General features: G+C 35.2%; 1 protein-coding gene across 1 annotated transcript in view; it reads right to left on the reverse strand.

The window, feature by feature from the left end:
* LOC150084736 (tetratricopeptide repeat protein 9C-like) overlaps positions 1-24,224 on the reverse strand; it is an 84,025-nt gene that overhangs the window by 10,554 nt on the left and 49,247 nt on the right. The window contains exons 3-4 of the mRNA XM_090376341.1: positions 22,441-22,645; positions 2,612-2,797 (exon numbers count right to left, since the gene is read on the reverse strand). Coding sequence (XP_090232467.1) covers positions 2,612-2,797; positions 22,441-22,645 — 391 coding nt within the window. The remainder of the gene's footprint in view (positions 1-2,611; positions 2,798-22,440; positions 22,646-24,224) is intronic.

Consider the following 24,224-nt stretch of genomic DNA (forward strand, 5'->3'; position numbering starts at 1 on the left):
ACAAATACAGTCAAGCTCGGTTATAATGAGATTCAAGGGACTGAAGAATATTGCTCTGTATTACAGTTCATTGTTATATATATTATTTAGCTATGAGTTACTTGTGCTGTTACTCACAACATTTATCACACACACACACACACACACACACACACACACACACACACACACACACACACACACACACACACACACACACACACACACACACACACACACACACACGGGATAAAAACAACAATGACAATGAATAACCATAGCTCATGATAACACGATTAACAATTTATTAGATATGTTTATGCACTATATAAATAATTTAAAAGAAAAACAATTTCCTTATTAGTCTTCTAATGTTGTTTGTTTCAAATTTATGAGCAATATCTTTTACTGAGATAAAATCGAAATTAGAGATCAATGTCATTCGTTTCATGAAACAAAGTTTTTAGAGTAGTTTGTGTCTCTGTGCATGGCACTACATTAACCGGACACACCACTGTCTTCCTTGCTGTCATCTTCAAAAGCCTCTTTTTCTCTAACAGCTTCGAGAATGTCATACAAATCTCACACATGGACATATATACTCATCTGTCAGCTTTTCAGCAGTCATGGGATTGTTTCCTTGGTCTCATAATTGTCCACACATGCCAACCTAGTATCCAAGTTGTTTCTTCCACCACATTGTTAATGGAATATTATCATAATTTTCTTCAGTGTCTTTATTGACTTCCGTGGACTTTAATCCTACATTATTAAGAGAGTTTTTGATGGTCTGCGATATGATCTTATCCCATGCCTCACTCGTGAATCGGATGGCATCATGAACTGAAATTTGAAATTTTGCCTTTCTTTCAATTCCTATAGTTTCTAATATTAAAAGTTTTCTAAAATGGCATTTAAAGCTTTTAATAACACCTTGATCCATAGCTGGAGAACAGGAGTTTAGAATTTGGTGGTAAAAATACAAGTTTGATGCTGATTAGATTGAGAAGAATGGGATGTGATGGTCAATTTTCTAAAATCAGCAAAACTTTCCTATCTTTTTTTTAAGCTCTTTGTCCCAGTTACACACTTCTTCAAAAATGAATGATGTTATCCAGGCTTTTTTGTTAGCTTGGTATATTACTGGAAGATTTTTATTGTTTTTAAAACATCTTGGATTTGCTTATTACTAAGAGTTTTCTTTTTTTCAGTTCACTCATATTTGAACAGAACAGTCAGTCAGTCAACTCAGAACAGTTATTCAATCTTTGGATAATTTCCCACCTGTGCTCTTTTCGCCTTTAAACTTGTGGGTCATGTAGTGGGGCAGCCTATAAAACACACTAGCTTCATCAGCATTAAAAATGTCACTTTCACAGAAACCTTTTCTTATATCTGGCCACACATTTTCAATCCAGTCATTACTCACTTCTTTGTTTGCAACTTATCTTACCATAAAGAATACTATTATTATTATTTATTATTATTTTTTTTAATCTGTCAAGTCACTCATTATGGCAAACAAAATCTGCATATCCAAGTTGATGAGCCAATTTTTCAGCTTGTAGTTTTAGTAGAGAGCCACTAATAGGAATGCAATTTATTTTCAATGTAAACCAATTGAAAAGAGCCTTATCCAGATCATTTTAGACACAGCTTTTTTGCAATGTTTTTTTTTTTCGAAAGCGTTAGTAATCTTTCCCAATTTTTCCAAATGGTTCACACAATTGATGAATCCAGTCTTAACTTTTTTGGAAATGGATGCATTGCTTGTTCTTCTCTAAGTCATGAATAATTTTCACTTTCTCGCTGACTGTCAATTTCTCTTTTCTTCCCTGCAATTTCAAGGTAAAAAAAAAAAAGAACTGAATTTAATGCAAAACAACAAAACCTAAACTAAAGAAGCAAAATTGTTTTTAAAAATTCCAAGTGTTTCTCCCAAGTTTTAAAAACAATTTGCCAACTGGTTAATTTGCCAGGTAATTTCTCTCCCTAGGTCTCCTGAGATTCCATAACAATAGGGAAGAGATACCGCACAAAAGAGGATTAAGAGATTGGGGAAAGAAAACAAAAAGCTAGATGCAGATGTCACCTGCAGTGGGACTCAAACGAGGGACTGTGTAGCAGAATTATCCCCCCCAACAGGTAATCATTAGAACTCCCATAGGTCTCAGCACCTCTGTCAACACAGGGTGTTTGGGGATTTCCTCTATGCCACTGGAACAAGGACCATGCTCTTTGTGGTAGCATACTGCACTAAAAACACTGAGAATCGTTAAAAGGGTGTATGTAAATTGCTATCAGCAGGGATGTGGAAAGCGATAAGGGAGAAATGTCATAAATTGGCAAAGCGATAATAGACCTCCATTCCCCATATGGTAGTTAGGCTACTGCTTGTTGTAATGGCTTAAAGATTACCTTGTTATACCTGTGAAGCTTTTAACTAATGTGACTGCTTTAACTGTGAAAATGTTGCTTATAAAATACATTTTCAATAAGCACTTCTCTGTTTGCTCACAATAGCGAACTCTTGTTATAACCGTACTCACTATAAATGAGTTTGACTGTATCAGAAAACTTCTAAGAAAACTAGAAAAATGGCAGTATGTTAACAGGCGAGATTAAAACATACCTGGTGAATCTAAACATTTATTTGCTTGATGAAATATGCTCAAAGCTTTTTCATAGTCTTTCAGATGATAATAAGCTAAACCTTTCCTGTACAAAGCTTTCACATTTTTTGGTTCTATTTGAAGGACATTATCACAGTAAAAAATCACCTTGCTGAAATTCTTATTCTCTTGCTGAAGCAGACAAGCTTAAAGGTTAAAAAATAAAAAATTAATTTTCAATATAAGCAAAAACACACTATATATATATATATATATATATATATATATATATATATATATATACATAATAATAATTAATATTAAATCCTAGCATCAATTTCAATAAGTAATAGAAATTAGGCAGCAGATAAGTTTACTTTAATAATTTTTTTTTTCCTTCAATGGACAAAAATCTGAACCCTAATTTTCTATATAGAATTTCTTTTTTAAATGTTCACTTGTTTCTTGTTGATTGAGAGTGATATTTTTTCTGTTGCTTTCTTGAATTTTTGCCCCCCCCCCCACAAACTACAACATTGTGAACCAATGCCACATTAGCTTATCCCTTAAGCCGAGCACCGCTTCTACATCTTTCTACAACTTTAAAATTCTTACAGGCACACATAAGATCTTTCTTCAATTTTGTTAACTCTTGAGACCACCGCAGAGCAGTGTGAGATTCACATTTCTTATATCGAATAAAGCAAGCTGAAGCAGCCTGCAAAGAATTTTGCATGAATTCCATCTTCTTGTCAGCAGATAACTATTCCCCATTTTACAAACTGGAGATGTGCAAATGTCTCTCCTGCTCCTTAATTTTAAAACACAAAAGTCAAATTTGTCCCATTTTATAGTTTTAACAGAGTATCTCTTGGTATCACACATTGCCTAGTTAATATTATTACAGATGTTAAATGTGATACATCTGTGGTTACTAATAGGATATTCCTATTATTCCTAAATGGTGTAATAACTGAAAGGAAGCGTAAGAGAAATCCTTGGAGCTAAAAGTAAATAACGTACATGGGAATAATGAAATTGATCCAATTATAGTAAAAGCAACAGAAAAAAGTGTAATTAAACCTTTAGCTACAATTATGAGAGCATCCTTGGATTCAGGGGTGGGGGGTTGTCTCTACAGACTGCAGATGTCCCTTCTATGCATAAAAGGTGCAGGGGAATCAAAGGGTGATATGAATACAGTAAACCCCCGCGAATAGCGGGGGTTACGTTCCTGAGAAATGTCGCGAATACTGAGTTATGGCTCCCATAGTAATAAAGAGGTTCCGTTCCAAAGTATGAAATATATAAGAAAAACTAGTCTAAAATTTTGTCTATGTATTATATGTACCTTCATAATATGACTATGTACATAGACAGTACATAGTGAAATGCAAGCATATGGCATCGAAATGAAAATAAGAAACAATTTAATATTAAATGTAATATTTATTAGAAATTTCAAACAAATCTTTCAAACCAGCGCCTTTTCTTGCTAGCAAAAAAAACATCCCGCCAGTGCTATCACCAGTTTCGCTAAAGTGTTGATAAAGGAGTTTTGCCTTTTCGCGAATGATGAGTGAACTTAACGAAATTTTATTTTGAGTTCGGTCTTCTATCCACAGATTTAAAGCTTTTTCCAATTAACATCACAAGTTACAGAGCATTTCGAAGCAATTAGCGCGTTTTCACAGACACTACGGCGAATTTTTTCTTCCAATTTCTTGATTGATCGTACCGTTGACTCATTGATTTTATAACGTTTTGCCACTGAGGAGACACTTTCACCATTAGAAATTTTGTCTAATAACTCAATTTTATTCGCTAATATCATCACCTTCTTTGATATTTTCACATTTCTCTTTTTATTCGTAGACATATTTTTGTAGGGGTTAGAAAGAACTTGTCCACAATAAAGTCACTTTCTTCCATTAACACACTCGAAAAAGTCTGTTTTACACTGCAAAACGGTAGATTTATCATTTTTGTAAGCATATAAATTTATTCAATTTATAAGCATATAAATTAAAAGCAAACGACGAAACCTTCGATGACAATCGCATAACACATACTGAACAAGGATTAGCAAGAAACATCCACACTCGCGATTTTTTTCACCCCTCTCCCCCCACCCACCGAGCGCTGTTTTGACCGGGAAAGATAATTTTAGCCACGCCCATGTTTTTTATGGCGGAAAATATTCACGGCACTTTAAAATTCACATTTTTTCAGGTTTCATTTTATATTAAATCGGCGATCGCGAATACGTGTAACCGCGAATAGCGGTGGTTTACTGTACTTAAAGACCAGTAAGCGTGACTTCCGTATCAGAGAAGTAATGGAGTCACTGGTTAAAGAAGTAATGCAAGAACATCTTGAAAGGAATACTGTTATATGACAATTATATAGCATAGATTTATTAGGGGGAAGACTTGTTGGAGTTGGGGGAAAAAACTGATTAGCAGTTATGAATTGGTCACAAAGAAACTGAATGCAAAAAATAATGTTGATATTATATAAATTTCAGAAAAGCATTTTATACTGTTCCAAATGAATGACTGCTACACAAATTAGAGTAATGTGACATTGGGGGGGCCAATTTTTACTTGAGAGAGAGAGAGAGAGAGAGAGATATATTAATGCCCACCTTTTATACACTAATGTCATCAATGGGATAGCAAAGGAGTCAGTTTGGTACCTTTGCTGATTTTATAAAGGTGGACATGGTGGTTACACTCAATAATCAGGGTATGCTTCTCCAACAAGATTTGGATAAATTAGCCAGATAAGGTAAAAAAAAAAAAAAAAAAAAATGGCAGTCAAAGTTCAATATTAATAAATTCAAGATACAGCATTTAGGTAACAACAATCTTAGTTGTTATTTGGATTTTAGGAGCATTAGCAACTAAGGCCATATTGCTCCGGGATATGCGGTGGTCGTTTCCTGACCTTTCAGCATCCTCCGTATTTGATGGTCACAGGCTCGAACCCCAGTCTAATCATGAAGCGTGTGCTACACACTGCTGCTCCTGGCTATGGAGGCGTCCCTAACAATCCTAGAATAACACCATTTGAATGATACTAAACTCAGGGTAGTAGTATATTATTATTATTAGCCATATGGTGCAAGGAAGCCTGAGGCTTATGTGCACCAGCCCAAAAAAAAAATTTGAATACCCTGAGAGAGAGAGAGAGAGAGAGAGAGAGAGAGAGAGAGAGAGAGAGAGAGAGAGAGAGAGAGAGAGAGAGAGAGAGAGAGAGAAGTAGTTGGGAATCACCACAAAAGAGAAGAATGATGATATCCAGCTCAGGACCCTGGGTGTGCCAAGCCATACTCACCAGATGTGAGCCCCTGGGGTTAATGAGAAAGGTCTAGGAATAATTTACAGTCCAACATGAAGTTCTTTGAGAAGTGAAGACAGGCTGGTAGAACAGCTCATTAGGTTCTATCAGTGATATATAAGAATTTTGCTGGCAGCGATAAAGAAATAATTATCCCATTGAATAAGGCAATAGTTAGGCTGCATCTTGACTACTCTGCATAAAGATCTGGAAGCCTCATTTTAGGAATGATGTAGATCTGTTGGATAGGTTGCAGAGAAGAACAACATGATTCATCAGTAAATACTCATAACAGGAATGTCCTGAATTCCGTAAATTGTAACTTGTGTTAACTAAGCATCTGTGAGGACACCTAACTGAAGTGTAAAGGCTTTAAATGAATTGAGTAAAACTGAATTCTGATGGCACCCTTACCCTTCCTAGGATGATAAGGAGACAAATTTAGACTGGGGATAACAAAAAAAGAAGTAGGATATATGTGCAAAACTTTTTCAGCTAGAGTAATTGAGTATTGGTATAAAAATTTGCCTGCTTCTGTGGAATTTGATAGTTTGAATGAACTTTAGAGGACTGAGCAAACCATTAGAAGGAATGAGGCAATTGAAGCTGGATAGTGGTTTTTTTTTTTATCAGAGGGTTTTTTTCAGCAGTAAATACTCTTAACAGGAATGATCTGAATTCTGTAAAGTGTAACTTCTGTTAATTAGGCATCTGCGAGGAGACCTAAGGGAAGCGTTTAAAGTTTTATGAGTTTAGTAAACTGAATTATGACATGGCATCCTTACTCTTTCTTGGATGACAAGGGGACAAATTTAGATTAAAAAAAAAAAAAAAAAAAAAAAAGATGTTGCAGGATGTGTAAAAATTTTTCAGCCAGAGTAATTAAGTATTGGTATAATGCTGTCAAAGTTAGTACTTTGAATGAATTTTAGAGGACTGGACAAACCATTAGAAGGAATAAGGCAATTGAAGCCAGATAGTGTTTTCTTTTTTTTTTCTTTTTTTTTCTAATAAAGCATTCAATCAGTTCATCATCTGAGTTTTCAATGGCTTACCTGCATCCATTACATAAGTTGCCAATCTGATTTCCTCTTTTCTTTTCTTTCTGGAACCACCTGTGTGGATTACCGATACACTGTTTGTTTTATGCTGAAATTGTTTATAACTTCTTGCTGCTTTTTTCTTTGCTCTTTTAGCCAATGATTTCTCTTACTGAGCCTTTGCCAGCCTAATCATTTACTGTGGTACTATTATAAATAGACTTATAGCTATTATATGCTTAAGAGCTTTTCATCACTCTATAACTGTCCTCTTATCTTTTTTTCCACTGTTAAACTAGCTAGTTTTAATACAGCAAAATATTAATTTACCTTGGCATCCTTCTCATTCATTTGTGTAATAACTTAATAAGAATAATTTTTAAACCATTTACATATATTTCAGTACAGTTCCTCTTGAATGACTGTTGTATAAACTGAAACAATATGGTTTTTTTTTTTTTAGGTGCATTGCAAATAAGGCCATATTGCTCTGGGAATATGTGGTGGTCATTCCCTGACCTTTCCGCATCCTCCGTATTTGGTGGTGACGGGCTCGAACCCCGGTCTAATCAAGAAGCGTGTGCTATGCACTGCTGCTCCTTCCCACCTGGCTACGGAGGTGTCTTGAAACAATATGGCCTCATTGGCAACTTACTACTACTACTACTACTATGGATAACGGGCTCATTCAGGTTTTGCCATATAGTGCAAGGAAGCCACAAGCTTTTGATGCAAAAAGAAAAAGATAAGAAAATACAAATTATGTGCTTCCCTTCTCGCACAGGTAGTTATCCAGTTACCCTCTGAATTTATTCAAACTCTCAGCCTCAACTACCTGCAATGGCAACAATCTAATCTAAACCTCAAGCCCTGTAATTTGAATTTATGACCCCTAGTTCTGGAATCTTTTATAACAGTGAGAATTGCACCTTCATTTTTACTAATCCCTGTCAGAGCCTTTTAAACCTCAATCAGGTCACCTCTGAGATGTCTGGTTGCCAAGCTCTGTAGCCCACATAATCAGAGTCTTTCCTCATACAGTTGTCCTTCTGCCGATCTCACCATGCAAGTTTCCCATCTTTGGACCCTATCAGGAAGCTTTTTCCAGGTGAGATCTCCATACTTGAACACAGTAATCCAAATGAGGTCTTACAATTGCCTTATAGAGTGTAACAATGACATCCACATCTCTACAGGATAATATTCAATAAATCATTGAAAGGACACCATGAGCTTTCCTTGCTGTCTGTTTACGCTGCTCTCAGAAAACTTCATATCTGCCTGTATTATAATTCTTAGATCCCTTCCTTCCTATATTCTTTTTAATCCAACCCCACCAAAGTGTATAATTTATTTTGTGGTTGCTATTCCCCAAGTGTAAGACCTCGCATTAAGCAGCATTAAAACATCTGCCACTTTCTGACCATCTTTGAAGTCTGTTCAAGTCATCCTGAAAGAGCCCTACTTGGCACTGATCATTAATGACTCTGCCAATCTTTATGTCATCTGCAAATTTTGACACAATGCCTCTTATCCCTTTGTCAATGTCATTTACGAAAATGAGAAACATCAGTGATCCAAGAACCAATCCTTGAGGGACTCCACTCCTGATATTACACCAACCTGCAAGTTGCCCATCTTTAGATCCTATCAAGCTCAATGTCTTTTAACAGGCAAGGTCTCCATACTTAAACACAGTAATCCAAATGTGGTCTTACAACCCTCTGCCTTCTGCTCTGCAGCCACCTAGCAATCCATCTTAGAATCTTACCAGTAATCCCAGCCTGTTCAAGCTTATACAAGTGGCAAGAGACAGGGTGGTTATTAATGGCTACTGCTCTTCATAGACTAATGTTATGAGCGGGATTTCACAGGGTTGCTGGGCCGCCATTTCTAGCATTTATTAATACTAATACTAATTAATACTAAAATCAAGATATTATCTAAATCTATTTATAATACAAAATTAGGTAGGATGGTTAACACCTTTAATCAGGGTATGCTACATCACAAAGTTCAGCAAAATTGTTTAGATGGGCTGGAAAAATGGCAATTTAGGTATACCATTGATCCATGCATGATACTGCATTTGGCAACAGTAATCCCAGAATAACATACAATTTAGGTAGTACTACAAGATAATTGTACAATCTGACAAAGTTCTCTGAGCAGTGCACAGACACACTAATAGCATGCATTTATGCACATTAGCATATATGTATAATGCAGCTATTGTCTTTACCATATACATTTGCCTGTGTGTCCATCCACATGTAACAACTTGCTTCCCAGTGGATGGATTTTCATGAAATATTATTTTTGGGCTTTTTAAAAAGATTTGTACCATTCCAAATTTCATTAAAATCAGACCAATTAAAATCCAGCAATTATTATTTATTTTTTTATACATATCACGTAGGCTTTTCATATACCATATATCTCTAATAATCCCAGTAATCCCAGAATAACATACAATTTAGGTAGCACAAGATAATTGTACAATCTGACAAAGTTCTCTGAGCAGTGCACAGACACACTAATAGCATGCATTTATACACATTAGCATATATGTATAATGCAGCTATTGTCTTTACCATATACATTTGCCTGTGTGTCCATCCACATGTAACAATCCCAGTGGATGGATTTTCATGAAATATTATTTTTGGGCTTTTTAAAAAGATTTGTACCATTGCAAATTTAATTAAAATCAGACCAACTGAAATCCAACAATTATTATTATTATTTTGGTGGATGAAATTTTATATTTTGGCCTTTTAGAAAGAGGTGTCCAACCATCTGAAATTTCGTTAAAATCAGACCAATTAAAATCCAGCAATTATTATTTATTTTTTTATACATATCACGTAGGCTTTTCATATACCATATATCTCTAATAATCCCAGTAATCCCAGAATAACATACAATTTAGGTAGCACAAGATAATTGTACAATCTGACAAAGTTCTCTGAGCAGTGCACAGATACACTAATAGCATGCATTAGTGTATCTAACTCTTGATTTACACAGATTGGTTCTGCAAAAGTACTGTGTAAATGAAAATTGTGTAACTCAAGACTAACGTTTGTATAGAAAATGATGAGGGGATAGGTTCCGCAACTCTCAATTAAATAATTTACGCATTTTTTAAATTAAATTTTACACTTTATTTTTATATATAGATACACAACAAAAATTAAAAGGATAATAAATGGAGTACAATAAAAAAAAACAGATGAAGATGCAAAACCTTCAAAATGTATGAAACAACAGTTTATGCTGTATCTTCTTCGTTTGTTAAAATAGAAACATTTTTCTTCCTTCTTAGTTGATAGTTGCCACTACTGCTGCTAACTTCCTCTACCTCTGAATTTTTTTCAAATTCATTTTCCAAAGAGAGTGTTGGAATGGGCTCAATAAAATTCATTATCAATGTTTGTTTTTTATTGTTACTTAATTCCTTATAAATCTCTTCATATTCAGCTAATCAGTTTTGTAAGTTCCTTCCAAATCTTAAACTGATCCACGTTTGGATCAATATCGAGGAAATAATTTAAGATTTTTAGCCATTTTGAGTCCTTTACTTATTGGGCTGATAGCGAGTATCAAAGCTGGGTTATCATTATCACTTTGAGTCACTGGATATGGGATTGAAAACCATTTCTACCAATTCTCCAATTTCAGAAGGAACTAAATTATCAAATCCTTCATCACCCAGTTGATATGCCAAATCTATAATCTGAGAATATGCATCCTCTATTGGTGGAATTTCATTACCATTCAAAACCACCCTGGACCAGATAGCTTTTCAGCAGACATTTAAAGTTGATAATCTTACATCACAAACTGCAAATGCTATTGTTTTCACGCAATCCAAAATTGTAAATTTTTTCCAAACTTGGCTGACTCTTAAGTGCATTGTGCGTTAAAAAACTTGATCAGGTATTTATAAACCTTCAGCAATTATTTTAGCTAGCTCTTGTGGAAATTCTTTAGCTGCCTTCTCATCAGCTGATGCAGCTTCACCTTTGACTTTAACATTATGCAACGAATACCTGTTTTTAAACTTCTTGAACCATCCTTTGATTCCAGAAAAGCCAGTTGTTTGATTTGCAGATGACCGTTGGGTACATTTAATCTTATTTAACAGTATGAGTGTTCTACATATCATATTGAGATAAACTTCTCTTATTCTTTTGAAAATACTTAATCTTATTAAAAATTCTTACAGCTTTATGTCTTATTGTATTGCCATTTATGGGCATTCTGTTTTGGATGTTATCCTCTATCCATATCATTAATGCTTTCTCCATAGTCTCCATTGTTGTATCTTGTATATAGGACATGTGCTTTGAACTTATGGAAGATCCTGCTGACACACTCGTTCTAATATTTTCTTAATTGTTTTTTAATTGTTCTAACTGTTGCTTTATTTAAATTAAAATACTTTGCAACTGCTGTTGAACCTTCTACACTCTTTAATTGATCTAATATCTGAATCTTTGTATCCAAAGATATTATCTTTCTCTTCAAACCTTTTTTTTTTATAAGCGTTTTTGACATTCCAAGGTCTGTAAAATAATGTAAAAAATAGAGAAAAAATAATTTTAAATTACCTATATGTGTAATGTTAATGCAAGTGCATCATTTCTACACACAGCCAGGTACTAAGTTAACTAGGAATTGGCATCATTAAGTATGCTCTATGATCTTAATTACCTATATGTATAAAAATTATTTAAGTAATCATAGATAAACATACCTAATGTACATACCTGGATGTACTAATTTGCAAAACATTACTTTTACACACTTTATTAACCCAACTATTTAGTTACGCATCAAAAACCCAAGTGATCAACAATGAGTCAAGCCTGGAGAAAAAACAAGAAACTTGTCATGTGCTTAATTATCATTAACATTAGTAGAGGCATATGATGCAAGAAAGCTAGCTGATACAACATCAGCCAAAAAAATATAATAAAATAAAATAAAACAATAAAAAACTTCCCATTTTGCCCATCCAGTCACTCCATATGTTTGTCTAGTTCAGTCTTAAATTTATTTAAGCTATCAACTTCAACAACAACAACAGATGGAAGTCTGTTCCAGCAATCAACTACCTGCTGGCTAAAGGCAAACTTCCACACATCTATTCTACAACTGTTTTTTCTCAATTTGAATTTATGTCCCCTCAGGTTCTTACTCTTAAGCAAGTTGAAGTTTCCCTTTCATGGTCTCTGAGAAGAATTTTTCAGAGTGTACAAAGTTTTTTTCGGGCCCCCCCCTTCCTTTCTCCATTAGTCATCCTGTTTTTATCCACTATGGTTTTATGACATGAGCTGTAGACTGTAAGGCCAAAAAGGGTATGGAAGATGAGAGAGGGGTGGAAAGGAGCACTCTGTTGTTGATTTTCTGCATTTGAGGCCTTATGCTCCTATACTCCCTCCATGATAAATATAAATAAAATAAAAGAATTAACCAATTAACGAAGTTAAATGATACACGAAAATTGGAAAAATATTTTCCAATTAGCAAAACAAAAATAAATTTACACTTATGTACTAGCTTAATTAATATGTACTGTAATATGTACATACTTGATATTTATGTTGAAATATCAATTAGATATTTAATTGAAATATAAATTAAATATTTAATACGGTTTAACGGAAAACGAGATAGCAAGTATAGTAGTATCAATTAATCAGTAAGGTTTATTAGTCTTATTAAATTTAATTGTCAATTGAATTGTACTTTAACAAAATAAATATAGCGACCTAGTTATTACAAACGTAACATCATAAATTAATACATATAAGTTGACAGGGGATAAGAAAGTCATAACGTTACTCGGAGATAATATTCAATATCGAAAGACATATATATAAATAGTGTTATAACTGCATTGGGATATAGGTTTAGGGTTATATTTTGTATTGGAATTTTATTGAACTTGAATAGAAATCGTGACTCAGACCAGAGCAGCAAAGCAAAAGGCTCAAACTAGTGGAAGTGCTGTGGCTCAGGGGAGAACTGAGGGGGGGGGGGCAGTTGCCCTCTAAATCACAGTCTATTGAAATGCACTGCTTGTTTGATGTTTGTGGATCAATCAGGAATGGGACATGATATTGTCAAGGGGAATGTCTTTGTGTGTGCGCACGATGTGAAGAGTGCGAGGAAATCAGGTGCCAACTCGGCATTGTTATGGGCTTATATGAGAGCTTGAAGGACAGAGTGGATGCCCTCGAAGGATTTAAATTAAGGAACCCATCAAGCTCTCAGCAGCCCACATCAATGCCAGAGCTTGCACTTTAACATCACGCAACACAGTGGCAACCCCCAAGGCAGAATGTACTGGTCCCATAGGAACTTGTTGTTGTAGGCGACTCTATTAGCAGGGAAACGGGGAACATATTGTGCAAAAAGGATAGACAGAACAGGACCAGAGTATGTCTGCCAGGGGCAAAGGTTGATGCGTTGTAGGGCAGATATCATCCTTTAAGGGCACAAAGGGTATTGGTGTACAGTTGGCACTAATGATATTAAGAATAGGAGACCGGAAGAATTACTTAACAAATACAAGACAATGCTGAAAAAAAGCCGTGAGTTGAGAAGGTTGAATTTGAAAGTGTCTGCAATTCTGCCCAGACACGATAGGAGGGAGTATATGATGAGAACCTTGTTGATCAATTCGGCCCTGGAGAGATTGTGCAAGGCTCAAGGGGTAGAATTTTTCTCAGCCTGGTCTGTGCTTGTTAACAGGAGAGACTGCTTCTACAGGGATGGAATACAATTAAGTAGAAAGGGAGCAAGAATTGCATGGAAAGCAAGGCAATGGGAATTTCCAGGACTGCTGGGAGTCATAGTGGAACAAATAAATACATGGGCTGTTAGGGTAACTAAGAGTAGAAACAGGTGCATGTATACTTGCATGTACACCGATGCTAGGAGTATAGTTAATAAAATCGATGAGCTTGAAGTGCTAATCAATACATCAAAGGCAGATATTGTTGGGATATCAGAGACATGGTGTCACACAGACATAAGCAGTGCAGAACTGGAATTTGGGGAATAAAAAGTGTACAGAAAGGATAGACAGGACAGGAAGGGAGGAGGGGTTATGCTGTTAGTTAAGAAACAAAATCTAAGGAAGTGCAACCAATTGATGCGGGTGTACAATGCAATGTTGAGTCTGTTTGGTGTGACATAAGCACTGGAAAAAAGAAAAATGAGAGTAGGTGTGTGTGTTATAGGCTTCATGAATCTGATGAGTATAATGAGCAATTGTGCAGAGAAATAGAGTGGGCCAGTAAATTAGAATGTCTTAATATGGGGGATTTTAATTTCCTGGATATTGACTGGAATTTATGGGTTGTTCACTCACACTAGCAAGGCTTTTGTGGATTTATTGGATGATTGTTTTCTACACCAGCATGTTCGGGGAGGCAACTAGAGGGAGTAATACTCTTGATCTGATTATCAGTAGTGATTCTTTATGCATCAAGAATTTGCAGATAAAGGAACCACTAGGTGGCAGTGATTAGTGTGCTGAAGTGGGATTTATTCAAAGAGGTAACGATCATCAAGGGTAAAGGGAAAAGTTTTTGCTTTCGTAACGGTGAATATGGTGGTCTGAGACAGTATTTAAATTCTATATGGTGGAACCAACTGATGATGTTACCAACAGCAGATTCAAAATGGGAAGCATTCAAAGAATTAATCTTGGAAATTACTAGGATTTTCATACCAACAAAGAAATATTGTTCAAGATTTAGGCTTAAATGGATGTCAGATGAACTAATTAGACATGTGACAGAGAAGAAAAATGCATGGGACACATAAATTAACATGTGACACAGAAGCCTATGACAGATATAAGCTTGTCTGTAACCAAGTTACAAATGAGGTTAGGCAGGCGAAGGCAGATTACGAGAAATCTTTGGAAAAGGATGCAAAGAAAAACAGAAAAGCGTTCTTTGCTTTTCTTAGTTACCCTAGAAGGAAGGGGGATGAATCAGATTGGTTCACTTTATATCGATGGTTCAACTTTTGATGATCCTGCTCAGGTAGCAACTAACAACCTAAATGAATATTTTGCATCTACATTCACACATGAGTTATTCAGGGAGGGGAATGCCAGAGGTGAATTCAACTCTGGCAGTAAGCTAGGTAATCTTGTAATAACTGAGAGTAAAGTGGAAGAGTTGTTGTTTGTTTGTTTGGTTTTTAGGAGCATTAGCAACTAAGGCCATATTGCTCCGGGATATGCGGTCGTCATTTCCTGACCTTTCCGCATCCTCCGTATTTGGTGGTGATGGGCTCGAACCCCGGGTCTAATCAAGAAGCTTCTGCTATGCACTGCTCCTCCTTCCCACCTGGCTACGGAGGCGCCCAGTGGAGGAGAAATTGTTGAAGATAAACATAAGGCACCTGAGGTAGATGGAATCTATCCAGTTATATTAAAGGAGGCAGCAAAGGAAGCAAGCAAACCCTTAGCCATAATTATGAGAGCTTCCCTGGACTCAGGGGAGGTACCCATGGACTGGAGATGTGCAAATGTGACACCACTCCACAAAGGAGGATTAAAGGAAGACACAGGTAATTACAGATCTGTTAGTTTAACTTCTGTTCCAGGGAAATTAGTGGAGGCACTGGTTAAGGAAGCACTGCAGGATCATCTAGACAAGACTTGTTATAGCTCGGACACAGCATGGGTTTGTTAAAGGGAAGTCTTGTCTGACTAATTTGATTGGATACTATGATGTAGTCACGAAGGAACTGGATGCAAAGAATAACTTTGATATCATATATTTGGATCTTAGAAAGCCTTTGATACTGTTGCACATGGAAGACTGCTGCGCAAATTGGAGCAGTGGGATTACTGCTTCCCATATGTAGTACTTTACATTGACAAATGTAAAGTACTACATATGGGAAGCTGTAATCCCAGAGTAATGTATCAACTCTGTCGTACCACACTGACAGTGGTAGAGAATGAAGAGGACCTAGGGATAATTGTGCAGGCAGATATGAAGTTTTCTGAGCAGTGAAGACTGTCTGCAAGTCTTCACTTGCAGACTGTCATGGTGTCTTGTCAATGATATACAGGAATTTTTCTAGCAGGGATAAGGAGGTGATTATCCCCTTGTAAAGGCAATGGTCAGGCCACACCTTGAGTACTGTATACAGGTTTGGAGGCCTAATTTTAAGAAGGATGTAGAGCTGTTGGAACGAATACAGAGAAGGGCAATAAGATTAGTGAATGGAACAAAGGATTGCTCTTACGAAGAAAGGCTTGTTTTGCAAATTACAGTGTCTGGAGACTAGGCACCTGCGAGGTGATCTGACTGAGGTGTATAAAGCCTTGAATGGTTTGAGCATGCTCAATGCGGATGGGATTCTTCCCCTTGCTCAGAATAATCGCCTGAAAGGGCATAAATTCAAAATGAGGAAAGACGGTTGTAGGATAGATGTGTGGAAGTTTGCCTTTAGCCAGCAGGTGGTTGATTGCTGGAACAAACTTCCATCTGTCGTTGTGGAAGTTGATAGCTCAAATAGATTCAAGGCAGAACTTGACAAACATTTGGAGCGAGTGGATGGATGAAATAAGGATTTTTTTTTTTTGGCTGATGCTATATAAGCTTGCTTTCTTGCATCATGTGTCTTTACTAATGCTAATATCTAATTGATATTTCTGTTCACTGATTTTTTTTTTTTTTTTTTTTAGTTGTAAAAATTAAAACAGTAAAAATGATAAGCAATTAATAACAAAGAAAAGGGCAGGCACAAGTTGCAACAAACACAATATGCATAAGTGAGATACAGAGTAATGAGTTTCTGAAAAGTTATGTTTTTTATATGACTGAATATTTCATGTAAGGGAAAACACATTTCACCATAATAACGTGAAAACTCAGAGAATTCCAGTTATCAATACTATAGCAAATGGAAGATCAAGTTTACTACCTGTTTATAATTGATTACCCCAACAGAAAAGCCCAATAAACCAGAAAGTGCAAATTGTTTTTGTTTTATGGTCATGACCTCAAAGAAATGTATTTTAGAAAAATATCATGAAGGTGATAACGACTAGCAAGTTCAACAGCAGGGATTCACAAAAAGGAATGGAAACATCGAAAATTACATCTAACATAATAGCAGGGTTTTCCCAGCACAAAAGCTCAAAAATACTGAGTTACGTGAGATTTCCCAAAATTCTCAAACTGCATTAGAGCAAAACCATGTTATTTAAGTACCGTGTTGTGCGAGGACTGCCGCAATTTATCAATCGCGTTATAGCAAAACTGTGTTGCAGAAGTAGTGTTATACGGGGGTTGTCTGTACTAAAATAAGAGTTGATAATTACAGATGGTAAATTTAAATAAATTTTAAACGAAAAATTTGATTTGTCTACTAGACACCTGATCTTAATTCCTTTTAGTTAATCTGCTGGAGGCAACCTAAAACATGTCTGCTCTCTTCAACTGCCTAAGTAGAGTGATGTCATGTAGTAGAGCAGTGGTTTTCAACCAGGGTACCGTGGCACCGCAACAACATTCCAGGGGTGCCACGTAATTTGGGTTTAAGTTACTTAAACTTATTATTTTTTAATTTATATGTTTATTTCATTATAAAAAGGTGTACAGTATCTTTAATTTTGTGGTGATCTATAATTGATGTTTACTTAGTATGCCTCTATACAAAGAATAAAATTATATACTGTATATATATATATATATATATATCTTAGCTTAACTTAGTTGTCACCCTTACAGATATCCTTATGATATCTATCATCCATTCGTCAGGAATAACAGGGAGATGATAACAGAAACTGATAGCTCGCCAATTGTAGGAGGACACATTGTAAGGGTTAGCCCTCGATAAAGTCCTTTGCAATGTGTCTCCCCTATCCTCACTACAATTGGCTTGACATATTTATTTAGTAATTATCCTTATATATATATATATATATATATATATATATATATATATATGTTTCATTTTTGCTTATAACAATTATGTTTCCCTACCAGGTTATTACCATGGACCAGAGACAGCTATGACAGCCATCACAGCCATTAGCTACCACCTGCCCATTCTCACTATGTTCATAGATATTAAGACTGATGTAATGTTTTATCTAGACATTGATGGCATTAATCAGCTCTTCTCTCCCTTGTTAGGTTCTTGTCTAGGTTTTCACTGATTGTATCACCATTATAATTAATTATCTTACGTTTATAACTGTTAACTATTTGTCATATCCACTATATATATATATATATATATATATATATATATATATATATAAAATTTGTATTATGAAATGTAATTTTTATAATTATATTATTGTAATAAATATCATATATATATATTGAGAAAATTTAGTAGGGGGGTGCCGCAAAATAAAATAAATTACTTAAGGGTGCCGTTATTAAAAAAAAGGTTGAAAACCACTGTAGTAGAGGATCTCATGGAGTCCATGTCATGATGATGTTAAGTGGTTCTAAGGCTAAAGGATATCCTACTGACCATTAGATCAGCATAATTTATAAACTGAGAATTTAGTATATCCAACATTTCTGTACACTTTTACTGAAATTAGGTTATTAAACCAAAGTGACTGCTCTAGTGTGCATTAGACACTAAAGAAACTAATATCTTTATATTATGACTATAACTGCATGTATTCTTTGGTCGGTTTACTGGTTTTCTGGACGAAACACTTGAGTTTATAAGAATAAAAAATCCATGCAGCTCTTGTCTGAGATGAACTAAATGTCATGTTATGAAACAAGCCCGTGAAAATTCTTCATCACTGAAGTGATTCAAAATCAGGAATGGAAGTTCTAATTGAAATGTTGGCAAATAAAGAAGTGCATACAGTTATCTAATTTTTGAACACTAAAGGAACTAAAAATCTACTAACAATCTGTCAATTTGTTCTTTTTGTAAAGGTATAATGGCATGATTTCAATCACTAAAGAAATAGAGGGGGAAAAAATGCACGAAACATGATTTTTAGATTAAAAGCATTATGCAAATGAAGTACTTTTAGTTCAATTATTTAGATCAAAGACTATAACTTGGGCAACATGCCATTCAAACATTACATTAGTCTTACTTCTGAAAGTAGCACTATCCAAGAGATATGAAAAGATTACCACAAAACATGCCAGAACCAAAGAACAATTTGTTAATTTGACCTTCTAAAGTGGTATTAGACTGCCTAACAGCAAAAATGTAATCAGTGAAGAAAACATCCAAGAAATATGATTTCTAGAGTATTTACAATAAACAGATTCTAAAATGTTTACAGAGGTGAAATGCTTTCAGTTCAACTACTTAGAACCACAAAATTCATGAACAAATGGACCATCACAAACTGTATATCGTCTAACATTCATAACCAAGAAATAAGTCTGCCTTTGGTTCAATCAGTTCAAACAAGGCTGAGCAAAAAAAAAGCCACACTACTGCAACCCACACAAATGGAGATGGGAAGTGCTTACACATCCACCACACAGTCCTAATCTTTTACTTTCTGACTTTCACCTCTGAGCCGGGAAGAACCAACCAATGCAGCGATTATTAAGTTAAACAGCGCAATGAAACCTGGCTGAATGAAAATGTTCTGCAATTTCCAGAGGCAAACAGAGAGGGTAATAGACTTGATATGGTTATCAGCAGTGATTATTTGTATATAAAAAATTTGCAGATAAAGGATTAGGAAAATTTGCAGATAAAGGATTAGGACTAGGTGGCAGTGATCACAGTGTCCTGATGTGGGATTTACTTAAAGATATGATTACTATCAGGGGTAAAGGGAAGGGTGTTTTTGCTTCCAAAAGGTGACTACAGTGGTCTTAGACAGTTTTTAAATTTTGTACAGTGGGGCCAGTTGATGATATCACCAACAGCAAATTCTAAGTGGGAAGCATTCAAGGAACTAATTGTGAAAGTTATTAGGCTTTTCATACCAATTAAGAAATATTGTTCAAGGTTTAGGCCTAAATGGATGTCATGTGAACTAATGAGACTCGTGGCAGAGAAGAAAAATGCATGGGACGCATATAAATTATCAAGTGACACAGAAGCCTATGGCAGATATAAGCTAGTCTGTAATCAAGTCACAAAGGAGGTTAGGCAAGCGAAGACAGATTATGAGAAATCTTTAGCAAAGGATGCTAATAAAAACAGCAAGGACTTCTTTACTTATATAAACTCTAGAATAAGGGGATGAATCAGATTGGCCCACTTGATGTCGATGGTTCGACTGTTGGCAATCCTGCTCAGATAGCTGATAATATGAATGAGTATTTTGCATCTACATTCACACGAGGAGTTATTAAGGGAGGAAAATGCCAGAAGTTTATTAAACTATAACAGGGTACGTAATGATTTTGAAATAACTGAGATCAAAGTGGAGGAGAAATTTTTGAAGTCAAACATAAGAAAGGCATCATTTATATTAATGGAGGTGGCAAAGGAAGTAGACAAACCCTTAGCCATAATTATGAGAGCATTCTTGGACTCAGGGGAAGTCCCCATGGACTGGAGATGTGCAAATGTATCCTCAATTCACAAATGAGGATCTAAGAGTGACATGGGAAAATAATGGACTCACTGATTAAAGTTACACTGCAGATCATCTAGACAAGTCTGCAGTAATAATTTAGACAGTATGGGTTTGTTAAAAGAAAGTCTTGTCTTTATTTTAACGAACCACATCATAGTATGATGTAACCACATTATAGTATGATGTGGTTACAAAGGAACTGGATGCAAAAAATAATTTTGATATCATATACTTGGATTTCAGGAAAGCTTTTGACACTGTTGCACATGGAAGACTACTGTACAAATTAGAGAGTAAGGTATTAAGGGTAACTTGCTACAATGGATAAAAGGGTGGTTGAGTGGAAGAAGACAGAGTGGTAATTAATGGACTATGCTCTTCATGGACTAATATTATTAGTGGAGTCCCCCAGGTTTCAGTGTTGGGCCCACTGTTGTTTTGTATATTTATCAATGATATTGATGAAGGTATATCAGGCTTAATGTCCAAGTTTGCATATGATACAAAGGTTGGCAGGGCTGTTAATGACAGTAATGGCAGTGTGCTACTGCAACAGGATCTAGAAAATTTAGGCAGATGGGCTGAGAAGTGGCAACTGAAGTTTAGCATTGACAAATGCAAAGTACTGCATATGGGTAGAAGTAACCCCAGAAAAACGTACCAACTGTGTGGTACTACACTTAGGGTGGTAGAAAATTAAAAAAATTTGGGAATAATTGTGCAGTCAGATATGAAGTTTTCTGAGCAATGCAGACAGGCTGCCAGAGCAGGTCATGGGATATTGTCAATGATATACAGGAATTTTGCACGTAGGGAAAAGGAGGTGATTATCCCTTTACATAAGGCAATGGTTAGGCCATGCCTTGAGTACTGCATACAGGTCTGGAGGCCTCATTTTAGGAAGGATGTAGATTTGCTTGAGCGTGTACAGAGAAGGGCAACGAAGGAGTCCCCTTACCAAGAAAGGCTTAAGTTCTGCAAATTTCAGCAGCTGAAGACTAGGCACCTGCGAAGTGATCTGAGTGAGGTGCATAAGGCCTTGAATGGGTTGAGCATGCTGAATTCTGTTGGGAGTCTACTGCTTGCTCAGGTTACAAACCTGAGGGGGTATAAATTCAATTTGAGGAAAGACAGTTGTAGAATATATGTGATATATTCTACAACTATATTCCACTAGCTATCTATTATATAATATATAATAGATAGCTAGTGGATGGTGAATTGCTGGAACAAACTTCCACCTGTCGTTGTGGAAGTTGATAGCTTAAATAAACTCAAGGAGAAACTGGACAAACTTTTAGAGGGAATGGATGTGTGGAATTGGATTTTTTTTTTTTTGGCTGATACTGCATAAGCTCATACGCTTGCATCACATGCCTCCATTACTACTACTAATTTATGACTGCTTGCAACTCTGTGACACAAGTTCCTAAATGGCATGGGTGATTGTGAAATGATCTTTTCACAAAAAAAAAAAGATCATTTCAAATAACCTTCACATATGGTGTTATATATATATATATATATAGTACTATAAATTTGTAAAACATCAGGCAACAAATATTGTAGTTTTATAGTTTTCTCCAGCTACTAAAACATAAGCCTGAAACTTGAATGGATGAATAAAAATTCAATCTTTTTAAACAATTACAGCAAAGTATTTCTGATTGTTCAACTGACTAAATTTTAATTTTACTTAATCCTTATCAAAGTTAAGTAAATAAATTTTTACTCTGGCTGGTTATTAGGAAGGTATCTTAGAAACATGAGACCTGCATTCAATTGAGAGAGGGGAGGGAGAGAAATTAACCAGATTCATACCTTAACTCAGCTTTCTACAAATATCATTAAAATAACAGAAATATATTAATATCAATATTACCTGCCAAATTATTGTTGCACGTCAATTTGAGATTTTGTACTTCTTCTATAGTTTCATTTGACAGTGTCTGGAATGGGGAATATTTCCCTTGAAGAAAGGGAATTTTTTTGTTGTGTTCTTCTAATCCTTTAAGAAACAGCAATGCAAAATGATATTTTTTCAAAGCACCTTTAATATTCTTATCCTTGTAAAAAGAATTTCCTTCCTGTAAGAAATAATTATTTTAAGGATCAGGTAAAAAACATTACACAAAATAATTATAAATGTGCTTATTTTCTAGAGCTTATAAATATCCCCATGGTGCCATGGCACTCTCAGTAAAGTCATATGGCATTTGTGAACTAGCAACCACTTTTCTGAGAATGTGATTGGAGGAAATTCTAAGATATAAGTGTAAGAAACTAATAATTATCATATAAAATTAGTTTTAAACATTAAAATTTCTCCTCATTCCATCGCCTGTACTACTAAAATAATTTTTTATAACTGAAAATAGTAAAACTAAAACAAATTAAAAAAACTGCCTTTACATAAATATGCACAAGAAAATTTACTGAATAGAGTTAATTGAAGTTCACCGAATGAATTTCGGTTCTACAGTTTATTTTTGTGTGGAAAATTGCACATATAACTAATTATAACAGATGGTTATATAAGATAATATAAGAAACAGTGGAAAAGTGTTGTAATTTTTTTTAGGAGCATTAGCAACTAAGGCCATATTGCTCTAGTGATATGCAGTGGTCATTCCCTGACCTTTCCGCATCCTCTGTATTTGGTGGTCACGGGCTCGAACCCCGGTCTAATCAAGAAGCATGTGCTACGCACTTGCTGCTCCTGCCCACCTGGCTACGGAGGCACCAGGAAAAGTGTGTGTGTTTGTGTGCACGCGCACACGCATGCACACGGAATAAAAAACAAAACACATAAAAGTAAATTTAAAAGTAAAACAGTATCAACTAACCTAAAATATAAAAATGCTATAACTGCAAATTCTATGATTTACAATGCAGACTCAGTCTTTCTGATTCATTTTAACCCTTTCTCCATCTCACCATTTTTTTTTTTGTGGAAGAAAACTAGTTTTGGAAGAAAAAAAAATTTAAAAGGCTTTGTTGCCAAAACTGCACAGAGAAAGAAGAGCTAGTAATGATTTATAAAATGTGCCACTTGATTGCTGTAGATGACAGTAATCAAAGGTGATTTCAAGCTATATCCCGTTGTGGTGACTTTTCTAAGGACAAAAAAAAAAAAAAAAAAAAAAGTCATCAAATCTAAAATAAAGTAGCAAGAATATTAAGAAAAGAGAGATTGAGCACTTGGTGTTCTTCTTCAGCTGTTCTTGTCATCTGGATTAATTTGTGCACTAAAAGGGGTTTCATATCTTTCTCTGAAAGTGAATAAACATTTGGTGGTGGAGAGCAGAGGCTAGTTGCTACCTGGGTGCCAGCCCTAATTTGTTGTCTCCTGTGTGTGGGTTTTCATATTAGGAAGTACGAGAAATAGATAATTTATTTCCATAAGATTAACAATTTTTATACAAGATAAATCTCTCATAAAAGCTATTTAATATAATTTAATTGTATGAAATAAAAATTAATATTCTGAAATAACTAAATTTTATATTAAATGAAAATATCTATTTCTATAAACTAAAAATGAAGTTACAAAAATAACAATAATAATGTAGTTTCAGGTAAAATTAACTTTCCTACCCTCTTTTTTTATTGTGAAGTCATTTACAACACTGAAATGTCTAAATCAGCAGACATTTTATTTTCAGT

The sequence above is a fragment of the Mastigoproctus giganteus genome, chromosome 6 (assembly GCF_048544385.1).
Source record: "Mastigoproctus giganteus isolate SK-2022 chromosome 6, ASM4854438v1, whole genome shotgun sequence".
Taxonomy (NCBI): Eukaryota; Metazoa; Arthropoda; class Arachnida; order Uropygi; family Thelyphonidae; genus Mastigoproctus; species Mastigoproctus giganteus.